This window comes from Oryzias latipes, chromosome 9, assembly GCF_053564925.1.
Source record: "Oryzias latipes strain Hd-rR chromosome 9, Olatipes_Hd-rR_3.1".
Taxonomy (NCBI): Eukaryota; Metazoa; Chordata; class Actinopteri; order Beloniformes; family Adrianichthyidae; genus Oryzias; species Oryzias latipes.
Genome location: NC_136245.1, coordinates 22,035,628 through 22,049,439, shown reverse-complemented (window position 1 = coordinate 22,049,439; position 13,812 = coordinate 22,035,628). Strand labels below are relative to the sequence as shown.

At 37.0% G+C, this 13,812-nt stretch overlaps 2 protein-coding genes across 3 annotated transcripts in view; one reads left to right on the top strand and one right to left on the bottom strand.

Annotated features, from left to right (window-relative positions):
• Positions 1–7,042, top strand: part of wscd2 (WSC domain containing 2) — a 45,431-nt gene extending 38,389 nt beyond the window's left edge. Inside the window, exon 9 of the mRNA XM_023958463.2 lies at positions 3,913–7,042. Coding sequence (XP_023814231.1) covers positions 3,913–4,265 — 353 coding nt within the window. The 3' untranslated portion in view covers positions 4,266–7,042. The remainder of the gene's footprint in view (positions 1–3,912) is intronic.
• A 3,664-nt stretch (positions 7,043–10,706) lies between these two features.
• On the bottom strand, positions 10,707–12,580 carry cmklr1 (chemokine-like receptor 1). Of its 2 annotated transcripts, none has more exons than XM_004072377.4 (2): positions 12,452–12,580; positions 10,707–12,307 (listed from the first exon to the last, which is right to left on the bottom strand). In XM_004072377.4, exon 2 carries the CDS (start codon positions 12,300–12,302, stop codon positions 11,253–11,255), a length of 1,050 nt encoding a protein of 349 aa, XP_004072425.1. In that variant the 5' UTR covers positions 12,303–12,307; positions 12,452–12,580; the 3' UTR covers positions 10,707–11,252. The 2 variants fall into 2 exon arrangements, with proteins under 2 accessions (XP_004072425.1, XP_011477467.1); XM_011479165.3 differs by having other exon boundaries at positions 10,707–12,340; positions 12,452–12,575.
• Positions 12,581–13,812: the final 1,232 nt, after the last annotated feature.

The following is a 13,812-nucleotide window of genomic DNA, read 5'->3' as shown; positions in this document are numbered from 1 at the left end:
TTAACCATCCCCTGGTTGTTTCTATTTCAGAAGGGACTTCGAATTCCTAAGCTTGTAAATCACACCACGTTCTTCCTTATTGAAGCACTCTGGAACGCATTTCATTTATTATAGATTCAAGTTGTTGTAAGAACTGAAGATCTAAACCTTTTATGTTAAAGAAAGAAATAAAATCAATGTCCATGTCTGTTTACGTTTGTGTGGCACATTTCCAGATTTGTTTTGAAAGTTTTCTTTATTATGCAATCATTTCATGACTTCTCATTGACTCAGTATCCCTTCACTTACGTCTGCTGGATGACTAAAAGTGTTTCCTAATAAGATCATTCATTAGGACATAATAGTCTAAAAGGAAACTCATTCCACTTTGTCGAGATTTTTATCTATTTCATGCACATTTGTTATGATCCTCTAGCCACATCCACCCACCTTGTCTCAGTAACCATAGCAACTGGTTTTGTCTTGCCCGTGCATCGTCTCTCTGACTTTCTTTGAGGCTTAATCGATTTTTCCAGGGGCTGTAGAGTTGCAGACACAGCAGTGTCTCTCTTTGTGAAGCCATCAGCACCTTCAAGCTGACTTCTCCAACAATTGTTTCCTGCTTCTGTTTGTGAGCAAACCATGAAGCGACATCAGTATGAAGAAAGTCTTTTTGACATCTGCCACTTTGAATAGAGAGTGAGCAGCCCCAGTCTGCATTAGCATGACATTGAGTACAGGGCCACCAGGTTTAATAACCTCAGCTCCACAGAAGGTTCAGATGACATTACAGATAACATTGTAGACACCGATCCCCTCCTGCGGGACCCCGTGTCAACTCAATACGATTTGTTTAAAGCTTTATTTGTCTGAGTCAGAATGAACAAACTTGTTTCAGTTAAATTCAGCCCACATCTGTCTGTTGTGTTTACGTAGAGAGAGGGATGTTGGGCAATGTTTAAAAAGTCATTCTTATTCTGATCAGACTTGGCCTATTGGGGTTTGCAGCCTCAGGTAAAAGAGTACTGTTAGCACTCGTTTTCTAAGTTATACTATGGCAGACTACTGAATCAATACAAGAATTTAAGGGTGTATTTAGACTGGAAAAGTCCATTGGTCTGGACTGAGTCCACTCAGTTTGGTCCGGATTGTGTCCTGAACCTTGCGTTTGTTCTGTATTCAGACTGCCAGCAAGTGGACTTTTCTTTTTCGAAACAAAACTTGTAAACAAAAGCATCAGACTGAAGATCTCTTCAGTTTTTGGCCAGGAATTATGGGGGCGGGGCAAAGCAGCAAGAGACAGATGGAAGTCCTGCAGTCCTTGTTGTGATCACCTTTTCAAACTTTATATTTCACTGACCAATTTTTCCTGGTCCTGGACCACGGTCCGCTTGGGTGTTTTCAGACTGAAAACTTGTCACAAATTATCAGGGGAAATTAACTTTTGTTCACTTAAAGCAAACCACCCTAAGTGATGATAGAATCACTGTTTAAACAAGGTGAAAATAAAATAAATACATCAGTCTGCAGTTGCTTTAATCAAACTGCAAAGACAACCCCCCTTGAAATAAGTCAAAAAATTTGAATAAGTTTAAATATTTTCTTTACATAGACAAAAAAACTGCCAATAGGTTAAAAACAAATGGTTCCACCGAGAATTTGTATTTATAGAAAAAAATTCTAGTCTCTAAGACATATTTTCTTAAATTAAGAATACTCTGCCACTAACAAACATTTTTGAAAAGATTTTTTTCTTGCATAAGAAATTTTTTCTTCAAACAATGGTCTTCAAATGCCGTTTTTGCAGTGCATTTCCTTTATGGTTAAGACTTCTCCTTTCTAACCTACAAGCAAAAAAAATGGAAGAAAAACGCACACTGCGGCCCTTACAAAAGCAGAGTCCGTCCATTCATTATCTGGGCCTGCTGTGTCTTAATTAGATCACAGGACTTGCTGGAGTCTCACCCAGCTGTCTTTGAGCGAAGGAAGAGTTCACCTTGTACAGGTCACCAGTCCTCTATAGAACTACAAACGTGTACAGAGAGTCATCTTTTCTGATGTACCCAGAAAGCATCATTTTTAAAGATGGAGGATGAATCTGGGTGGCCTGAAAACACCCACACATGTGTGGCGGAAACATGCAAACTTTACACAGAAATAGAACCAAAGACTTTGTAGCTGAAAGGTGACAGTGCCGTCAACACCATGCTGCAGTCATCAGTTTCAGAGCAGACGCAATGGGGAAAAAACATTGTTGCACTCTCTCTGATGTCAGTGTGAATGAACACTAAAAAAGATAGGAAAAGGTAACGGACTAACAACCTCAACCCCATTCTGACAGTTACCTAGAATTCAGCACACAAACAGTAAAAAAACAAACCCACAAAAACTGTTTTGGTTTATCAATGACTAGCTCAGGGTTTTTTGGTCTTTGCAAACATAAAGATGCACCAGTTCTGTGGACCGACAGGAAATTTGCTACTTTTGTGGCTTCAAAGTGAGCCTTATGGCTAGTTAGAGCAAAAGCATATTGCAATGTTTTAGCATTTAAAACAATAAAAAAATAATTAGTATATTTGCTGTTGTTCCTTTTTGTTCTTGTTTGTTTTAAAGAAACTGTATCCGAATCAAGTCCAATAAAGTTGTCTAACTTTTGCCCAGAGCTCACCTTTTTTATTCTGTGATGGAACTTTCTTGCCATCATTTTATGTTACATCTTTATAAAGTCAGGTCACCTTATCTCTAAATGCTGTCCCATTTTGCAGGGACAGAACTTTTGACGGTGCCAGTGAATATTAAAAAGGCTTCAGTCATTTGTTTCAGAGACAGCTCTGATAACTCAGCAGCCTTAAACTTCAACGACAGCCCCTCCCAGCTGTGACCACACGCTCTAATGCAGCAGAGCTCCTGACAGCAGCTGCTTTTATGGGCCACTATACATTACTAATGAGTGCAATTTAAATTAAAAAAGAAAAAAAAGCTTTTTTTCATGCAGAACATTTGAATGATAACCAAGAATTTCCATTAAACTGTCGAGACATTTTAGAGGTTACCTAATATACTCTGCCAAATCATGCCAGAAATCCAAGTCAAAATGTTATAAGTGCTCATTCCTCTTTTCCTCTGTCCTCATGCAAACTCTCACTCAAACTTCGTTCAGTTTACTTTATAAAAGTTCTTGTGAAAAATATATGGTAACACTTTATATTAAGATTCAAATAAATTTTTTAAATACGTTACAGTTAGTTAAGAGTTAAAAATGTCCAATAAAATGAGTTAACTTAAAGTGCAATCTGATCATCTTTTGATCTGTTGTGAAAGCGTCCCCAGCAGTCTTTTAATAATGATTATGTCATTTTTAGCCAAAATTCAAAAACCTGTGTAGTTTTCTAGAACATTTTTTCTGCTGAAGGGTAGAAAGTTCATTAGCAATGATGCGGAGTAAGCCTTTTCCCATTTCCCATAATCGCTTTGTTTACACTCTCTACCGCTAGCTTACAGCCTATCACGACCTAACATTACCGGTGCAACAACAATGGCGAGCAATATTGGAGCTATTCCGCCGTAGAGTTATAAGCCATATGCCAGGTCAGACAAGGAAAAAGAAGATGTTAATGGATCTAGTCGCCTACATGCGCATGCATCAGAATGGAGAGAGCTTGTGGCTTGGCGTTGTATGTTCTCTGTCGCATCTACAAGCTTGTTTTTTATTCAGTCATTTTAATAAAGAAATACACAGAAATGCAATTTTAAGATTAATTTTCTGTCCTTAATAGTTATGTCCTCCATCAAGAGAAAAATTGTTTAAAAGCCAAAAACACGATATTCATTGGAGTGCGTCTTTTCTTTTTTTCTTCAGATAAACAGTTGTGATTTTGTTTCTTATCTGTGAAATTCTTTTTTAATTTTCTATGCTGTCATTTGTCTTAACAGAATGGCCCGAGTTTGTCAAGAACTATGCTCCTTGGTGGGCTTCCCACACATTAGACTGGCTGACCTATGGGAAGAAAGTTCACGTGGTCCATTTCGAGGACCTAAAGAGGGACCTGTTCTCCCAGCTCAAGGGGATGGTCCGCTTTCTGGGTTTAAATGTTTCTGAGGACCGCCTGCTCTGTGTTGAGGGCCAAAAGGACGGAAACTTCAAGCGATCTGGCCTACGTAAGCTTGAGTATGACCCATACACAACTGAGATGCGAACGGCCATCGACAAACTCATCAGAACTGTAGATGCCGCCTTGAAGAAAAGAAACATGTCTGGAGTTCCAGCTGAATATATGCCAAGATGATGAAGGGGATACTTTAGTTTGATTCTTTCTTTCATTGAACCGTTTTTTTTAATCAGACTCAGCCACTATATTTTGAAGGATTTCAATCTTGCATAGTGTTTTCCATAGTTTGAAGTTCTAGTAAGAGGGCATCTGCCTCCTCTTTACCTTCTTTTTTCAGAGCGAACCTGGGGAAGTTTGTTCTTTTTTTTCTTCCTGAATGAAAAGCACTTCTTACCCCTCTCTATGCACATGTGCTGTGTGGGAACGTGCACAGGCCTTAACACCAAGGAGATACAACAGCTGTAACCACAGAAAGGCTCAATGACCGCGCCAAGTCATTTGTCGCCTTCAAAAAACATTCAACACAAAAGACGTGTCAACTCTGTAATGTGTTTCTTCAAGATTATTTCATAACTTTTTTTTTTTTCTGCTGCTATCACAGGTAATGTATTGTCTATGAGAGGTTCTCTGAAGCTTAATCTCTAAATCTGAGGGGGAAAATTGCAATATTTAGAGTTTAATGTTGTTTTTCCAAGTTATTTTTTAAGTTATTCAGCTTTTTGTGGTGAAGCCTATCAGGAAGTAAAAGTGGAAGATATTCCTGTTGAATTTGCCAATGTCGGGAAAGAAGAGAGTTAAGGTCTTCTGCGTGTTGTTCATTGTTTTCTGCTGTACCAACGTGCACATGGTGACTCACTTGATTTCATATATGTTGTCTTAACATTGGAGTAATGCAAAAATCCAAAAAAATAACACTTCACGGTGCAACACTGTCCCCAAAGATTTTTAGAAAGCTAGGTGTTAATTTCTCTTTTAAGTTGTCAAATGCCTTTAGTTAATAGTATTTTTGTAGATTTATTTCACTTGTACCCATTGTTCTGTTGGAAAATTTTTAGAATAAGTCAAATTAAAACAGTTTGATCATTTTCTGCCTCACTAAAGAAATGTCAGTGATGGATTAGGGGGATAAAACAAATTATAGTAGCATCAGTTTTAAATATTTCTTTTCAAATAGTAAATTTAATTCAATAAAAAGGATTCTCTTTCTTGGGCTGTTTTTTCTAAGACCAGTGAAGAATTATGCATTCGTAGCTACTGGATGCATTTTATGCTACGTACACTCCTGTCATGGGATGCACGTTGAAGAATGCCCTGAATGTGCAGTTTTACCAAACCGTGTTCACGCTGGATTGTTGCTTCCTGTTACAAGTGCATGTTCTCACAGTTTGAAAAGGTTTGGTGCGAAATGTCGAAGTGGTGCAAATCTCGCAAATCTTGCTCCATGCTTTCTTTTACACAGCTCTATACTTGAGTATTCAGGTCACAAACGTAATTTCTTATTTCTCCTTCATAATAAATTTTCAAACGGTTGGCACCTCTGTGAATTAAAAAGGATTTCAACAGGTTTAACTTAAAACGCGCGTTTTATATGTAGAGCCCGAAAACGGTTGTGGAAACTTGCATAGTTTTGTGTTTTGAATCCAAAGCCCCGAAACGCTCATTTACGCTCGTTTACACAGACTTTTCATTGGAAGTGGTCGCTTAAATGTGCATTGCCGAGGTCGGTGTGAACGTAGCATTACACTGTAACCCCCCAAGCTCACTCTAGCTTTGATCAAACTGTTTCATTTCCAGATATCACCATGTTTCTCATGTTTATTTCAGCAACAGACAGACTGTGGTAAACCCTTTATTTTATTTATAGTCATGTGTCATATTCTATTGGTTGTTCAAACACTAGAGAATAGTTCACTGAGGTGATCTGAATTACTTTGTAGACGGTTTATAACTCTGTTTTGGGTTAGATTTTTATGTTTCATTTTGGCTGTAGGAAAACCTCCATCTTCTGCATCGCTGCTTCAAGTTCTCAGCAGCTTCAATAATGAATTCATGCTTAATGGAAAACATTTTACTGATGTCTGCACTTTGCCTTCAGGTGTTGCACTACAGGGGCATTTACCACCTATTAGGAACTCATTATTTCCAACCTCTTGGTAGAAAGAGATTCTAACGCGTGTGAGATTTGTTCACTTAGGATAAAAAGTCCTCCTGAAATACTCATGGACATTTTAAAACCTTAAAGTGACTTTTCAGAAAAAAACAGCACAGTCGAAAGTTTCAACTTCCTATTTTTGAGGTGAAGCAACTTCATCAGGATTTAAAGGTCTGGGGAAAAAATCACGAAGGAGCTAAAGAGGAGGAAGCTGGATTATAATTTTTTATATATATATATACTGAACCAGTTTGGAACATTTCACTACAGGACAAACTATTATAACTGTGTTTTCTATAAGTTTGCAATGACCTCAAGTCATTAAATCTCCGCAGTGATTTCAAAAAACGTTTTAAAAATATTTCCTTCTACATTGAGGTTATAATTTCATACATTTTTGTTTAAAAAGTGAAAAATATTTACAAGCAGAATCTTTTCTCATGGAACTCATATGCTCCGCTTTTGGAAATAAGCAAGTCTACACTGTAACTATACCATAACTACAGAAGATAAAATCAAAAGAGAGTGCTGACACAATAAAAGCTGGCAGACAAGGACTGACTTTCAATTCAGCAAAAAAAATTATATATTTTTAATATGCAAGCTAATGCATTTAACAGATTTGTATTGAAAAATAGTAAACTGAAGAGGATATTTCTATTTTTAACGTTGGCTTTAATCCTTATTGGCTCCTGCTTTCATTGACAAACAGGCACTTACTGAGAAGGTGTTCCTTTTGAATGTATTTTCTATGGAATGAATGTAATGCTACAAAGCCCAATAAATGAGTCAATAAAGCTAACTTTGTTCTGTTGTTTGTGCAAATGTACAAAAATATGTTTAAGTGTACAGTCGTGGCCAAAAGTTTTGAGAATTACATAAATATTGGAAATTGTAAAAGTTGCTGCTTAAGTTTTAATAATAGCAATTTCCATACACTCCAGAATGTGATCAGATGAAATATATAGTCCTTTGTTTGCCATGAAAATTAACTTAATCCCTAAAAAAAACTTTTCACTGCATTTTATAGTTGTCATAAGAGGACCTGCTGAGATCATTTCAGTGATCGTCTTGTTAACTCAGGGGAAGATGTAGACGAGCACAAGGCTGGAGTTCATGACGTCAGGCTGATTGGATGGCAGACTTGACATGTGAAAGGGAGATGCTTGAAATCATTGTTCTTCCATTAACCATGATAACCTGCAAAGAAGTGCGTGCAAACTAGCACTGAAAAGTAAATTCAATTTACATTGATTTTCAAGCAAAGTTTATCAGTCAACCAATGAAAGGTATGGGACTTGAGTCACATGACTTGGAAGGCCTTGAACCACATTGGAAATTACGTTTTGTTTTGGAACATGATTCAGTGATTTCATACTGCAATGCACGCGGCGCGCTGACGTGTTGAACTGGTCAACAAAGGAGCAGCACTCATGCATGCAAGACCAACAACAATGCAAGATGGTTTCAGGAATTTTGTTGTCAATGACAATCTTAGGAAAACCATGCGTAAATATGAAATCCAACTCTACCTGGCACTAAAATCTCACAAAAAAGTGAGACACATGTAAATGTAAATATTATTTGAGTTTCTATTTTGGTATTTTGGATAAAGATGAAGAGGATTTCATGTAATCCATGGACACCAGTGAGGTTCACAAATCATTGAATAAAAACGGTTGAGAGCACTGTCTTGTGGGGTCTAGATGACCCCACTCCCAATGTTAAAGTGCCTAGAATAGCACAAGGGTTAAGCATTTATTGACTTATTCACACTTTAAAACATCATCGGTTTCACCAATTTTCCATTGCAAACATTGTTGAGTAGTTTTATGTAGTATTTATTGTAACTTCCAATCCTCCAGTGACTATTTTATCAGGCACAGGGGTTAAAAAACCTCTGGTGTCCTTCGAAAACATGGTAGTTTCTAAAAGAGGAGAATGCCTCTCAGTATGATGCAATTTAATCTTAAAGTGTCTTCACTGTTAACACGTTGGGACTCTGCTGTCTGGCAATTGTTTTTTTGTCAGCGGGCAGATCACCTGTTTTCCCTCTCAGTCAGATTATACTGTTCTCATATTCTAATCAAGCACACAAAACAGCCAAGTATTGGTAGATGGCTTTGGAAGAAAAACACAAAAGCCAAAAACACATGGGTGTTCAGACAACCTACTTTAATGGTTTGGGATCAATCCATATTGAGACAAATTCGTATTACTAACTTCACGTTTAAAGCAACAACAAAGAGTTGTTCTGACCTTTGTGATCTTAAGTTACTGGCACGTTCTTTTAAACGTTTAAAAGATTTTTAAATTAGGTCTAGTGTAACACTGCAACTGTGAGGAGCTGGTGGTGAAGGACCCAAAATGCAAGGGAAAGGCTTGATGGGAAGAACTTGAAACTTGAATAAAAAACTTAAAACTGACAAAAATCTTGAAACTAAGAGGGAAACATTTTTTTAATGATTTTTTAAAATGACGTAAGAGATGACCTAACACAAGCAAACACGTCAACAGACTGAGGGTAATTATCTGTAATGAAAACAGCTGATGATTATTAACCTGGTGTGATTGACAGGGGAAGACGTAAAACATGAGATAACCAAGACAAACACAAATGAAATGAAACCAAAGGGTATCCTCACAGAAACTAAAAATGATGACACACTAAAGCAAACCTAAACCATCATTAACAATATGGGTTACATAAGCATCTTTTTTTTTGCTGTGTTGTACAGTTACTAGAACTGTGACAAAATCCCTTTTTTACCCTGATGTTAAAGTTTCTGTAGATCAAAAATAAAAATTACCTTTTCTCACCACATTTCAAACTTGTCCTGCATTGTCACTAAGCATGTAGTGAGGCTTGAAATGGCATTTTGACACAGAAAAAGCATCAAGATCTTCATTTTGTCACTGAAAAACATGCTGGTGTCTGTAAGGAGTTTATGAAAACTGTGTTTCTGTCATAAAGCATTGTAGCTTCTCGCTAAAGACCACAGAAGATGACAAGATGGTTAGCCTGATCATATTAAGGAACTACAACATTTATCAAGCTGGACATCTTAAAAAGCTGACTAGTCCGCGTTTATAAGGAAAGTTTCATTTTTAGATTGAAACCAAAGCACCAGACTGAGAAAAAAAAATTATATTTAATGGCGAACATGAAAGTAAATCTTAAAATCACAACATTAACATTTGTTTTATAGATTTTACAGAGAACCTATTTTGTGCTTGTGTAACATAAGTTTTAGATCAGAGATTAGTCATAGATTTCAAAACTTCCCAAGTAGTAAAGAGGTGGAAGTTTTCCAGGGAAGAGTAAGAGTTTCCATGATTCACAAAAGTGTAGTCAATATTGAATGCCTCAGCTATCCAATGACTCTTTAAATGAAAATTGAGGTGTCGTTGTTTTAGGCATTGCATGAGTTTTCTTCTTAATCAAACAAGATGAAGATAAAAATGAAAAAGCAGAAGAAGACTGAAGAAGATGCACCAGAAAAACAAGAAGTAAAAGTGATGTAAGAGAGAAAAACAACAAACGGGAAGAAAACCCACTGAGTTTAACATGAAGAATAAATCAAACATGATGGGATGTTTGTTGCTGCTGTTTAAATTCAGCAAGCTCTGACCATAACACAGTGCAATTTTTACCGAATCTGTTTTTGAAAAAAACAATTAAAAAGTGGGATAAAGTCAAAGAGTAAAATAGAATAGAGGAACTAACCTGCTGATCCCTAAATTTGATGTTTCAGCATTTACATGATGTCTGCACAAACTGTTATCTATGTGTCCTCTTTTAAAGCAACAACTATGATTCCTAGTTTGTTAGAAAAGCAGAAGAGTTTATCAGTTAAATGTGAAACATTTCCAGTACTTTCTGACAACAGAACACATACTGTCATTATTTACTTGTATTGAAGACCCACTAAAATCGTGTTTTTGGTGTATTTTTCTCATGATGGGCGACACATATAAGGAAAATTAAGCTTACAGTTGCATTTCTGAAAAATCCTTTATTCAAATCATTGTTATCAGGAGCAGATGAAAAATACCAGTTGAAAAAGAACTGGTATATGCAAAGAAACTACGACATGAGCCCCCCGCTCCGCTATATATTTAGATCTATCTACTTGCAGACAAATAGATCCATGTACGTCTTCGTTTTTCCTTGTCTGAGCTGGTCTCTGGCTCAAAACTGTATGGCTGGATAGCTCCAATATTGCTCGCCCTTTTTGTTGTCCTGGTAATGTTATATTGGGGTTGTGAGGGGCTGTAAGCTAGCAAGAGAGAGTGTAAACGGATGACGGAAAGTGTGAGAGGGCTTACTCCGTGCCAACTGCCACTCTGCAGAAATCATAATTAAAAGAGCACTGGTAACACTTTGAAAATCCATCAAAAGATGATTGTAGTGGGACTTTAAAACAAAATCAGCAAACATGAATAATGCACAATTCATAAAAAGCTTGCACAAAGTTTAGTTTATTTTAAAATACAAAAAATTAAAACAATTAGCCATTGGTTGTACAAATTTGTTTTACAGCTTTAATACATGATTCAAATTATTGTACAGCTTGTATGTACAGCTTCACTCACCCTATTGATTCCAAGTGTATTAAACACAATTTAATTTTTATTTAATTCCTCTGTTATGATTGAAGCTCTACAAGGCTTTGAACTGCCCCCCCCCATCACCAAACATCTGTGAAACATATTAAACACTTCAAACGGTACAAATAAAACATTTACATGAAAAAAGAACATCTACATATTCTATTAGACAATGAAATAAAAAAAAGTGTTTAATTTAGAAATGCACAGCCCTACATACTTTCTCAAATACATTTTATTGACATTAATGCAACTTGTTTTGTACTCCTCAATATTGTGAGTTTGTAAGAATAAAACATCTAGTTTATTGCTGGATTTCTTTCTAGCAGACATGTCACAAACGTATACTTTAGTACAGTTTGTGCAAGAAGGAAAGCAATTTTAGGGGCAAGATCCAAGTTCTAAATATGAGTGGACGCTCTGGCATCCATTGAGCTTGACCTAGATAGGTATCTGCTGACAGTCTGACCATCCTCCGCGATTGCATTCTTCAGTCTCGAGACCAGAGTGTTCCTCAAGCTCTTCTTGAAGTCTTTGCCCATGAAGACGTACAGCACAGGATTGAGGAAGCTGTTTGCTGCTGCTAACAAAGTGCCTATTTGGAGCCCACTGATTAACACTGTGTGGTCGTATAGTTGATGGTTCATCTCCAGTATGATGAACACATGGTATGGCAGCCAGCAGATGAAGAATGTGGCGATGAGTGCTGTCATCACTTTAAAAGGTTTGGTAGACTTTGCCATCCTGCTAGATTGAAGCTTAATGATGATGATGGAGTAGCAAATGATGATGACTATGAAAGGAACGACAAAGCCTACAAGGGCACGGCTCAGACCAACAATCTTGTGATTGTCATGATCTGATGCGTAATTGTTGAAGCAAATGGTCTTATCTAAACTGTGGGTCACATCACGGAAGATTATGGAGGGAAAGCTCATCGCAGCAGCCAGAAGCCAGGCTGCAACTACGATGAATGCTGCCTTTTTAATGGTACGCTGGTTCTGAGCCCAAACTGGACACATCACTGACACACAGCGGTCAATGCTGATGATGACTAGGAGGAAGATGCTACTGAACATATTGAGGAACATTACAAAAGGTACAAACTTGCACATAAAGTGCCCAAAAATCCAATCCTCCATCACCGTACTGGCAATATTGAAAGGCAGGAAGGCGCAAAACACAAAGTCAGAGATTGCGAGGCTCAGGTACCAGATAGTGTTGACGGTCTTTTTCATCTTGAAGCCAGAGATCCAAATGACCAAAGCATTCCCAGAAAAACCCATGAGAAAAATCACCACGCTGACGGCAACCACAGACACACATGAGGCCTCCTTCAGGCATGTTGGTCCAGACCGAGAAATTATGCCATCGATTTGGATCATAGGAGTAACGTCCATCTCTGAGGCGTTGTATGAGTAGTCATAGCTGTCTTCATAGTTCATTTCCATTGTGCCTTTATCACAAAAAGGGAAAAGATCTTAAAGCCCTTGTTAAAGAAAACAAAAAATAATTTGTTTTAACATTTTCCACTAAATTCAACCACATTTTGAAATGTGAACAGAATTCAGTCAAACGTGATGATTGAATCAAATCTTACCTGCTGATCAGATCCTCCACTGCTGTTGGCTTGAGTCTGGTCAGAGCTGAGTGTTGACAGATCTGATCTTCTTTCAGATATATTTAAAAGACTACCACACTGAGACAGCTGACTTGGTGGTTTCACAACACACCCGCTCCAGCACTTTTTTAGTACCTCATTCTGTGGTGGGTTGGACTTCATTAGGCATCGTAGAGTTTTTGCATAGATGTTTCTAAAATGACTTAAGCATTCATACAACCTAAACACGTCCTCAGCTACATCAACAAATTACTTTATTTACATTTCTTTTTTCTTTAGTTGTCAAGTCTGACTTCAATAGCATTTTTAAAAGTACACCCTGGTTGACAAAATTAAAATGGCTTAGTGTGTCAGGTGTAGTTGTATATAGGTTCCAAACCTAATGTAAAATATCCTGGGGTTTTTAAGGTTAGCCATCTATGATTGACCTACAGAATAAAATAAAAATAATTTTTATTCTTTTAAATATAACTAAAAATAAGTACAAACCAGGGAAAGGAACTAAAAGTTTTACTTACTTGTCAGAGTATAAAATCTTATAAGTAATTCGGATAACTTTCTGACTGCTCAAATAGACTTAAAAAGAAGCATCTAGAGATCACGTTTACCACAAGTACAAAAGTAAAATAGGTCATTGATAAAGCAAATTTCCTGTGCTAGATTATTTATACATGTGCAGGAATCAGGAGATACGATGTCCAAGTAAAGACAATCAAAGGTCAGATAAGACTGGATAAGGAAAAGAAAACACTTGAATTAAATATGTTTGCAAACACAAAGAATGCATTTTTCTGGGTCAATATAGAAGCAGCTGTGCATTAGCGCCCCAATAACAGGTATTACTGCATTAGTGTCTGCCACTGCGCTGGTCAGGGTTAACTTCCCTGTTCACTCTAAATGCACAAACAGGCAGACACACATAGCAGCAGGACGATAGCACTATTTGTGTGTAACTGATGCACAAACACTAAATTCGATTCAGGATTTGCACCGACAAATGCAGAAGAAACTGTTTAGATTTGACTCACAACAAACCCTTTAAAGAAAAGTCTTAGTTGAGCTGAGTTGAATAAGTGTAATTCTCTGATTATTAAAAGATTTGAATAAAGAAACACTCAGAAATTGAGTTTTTCGGCTTAATTGACATTATAAATTTCCTCATGAGAAAAACGCCTCAAGAACATGTTAAAAACCCCAACAACAACATGTTCTTTAGTCTGATGTTGTCTCTAATCTGACTCATTTCCAAAAAAACAGAACAGAAAACAAAAACTTTTGTGGGAAATTAGTTTAGTGTTGCCATTTCCAGTGTTGTGCATATCTGTGTGTACACATTATGA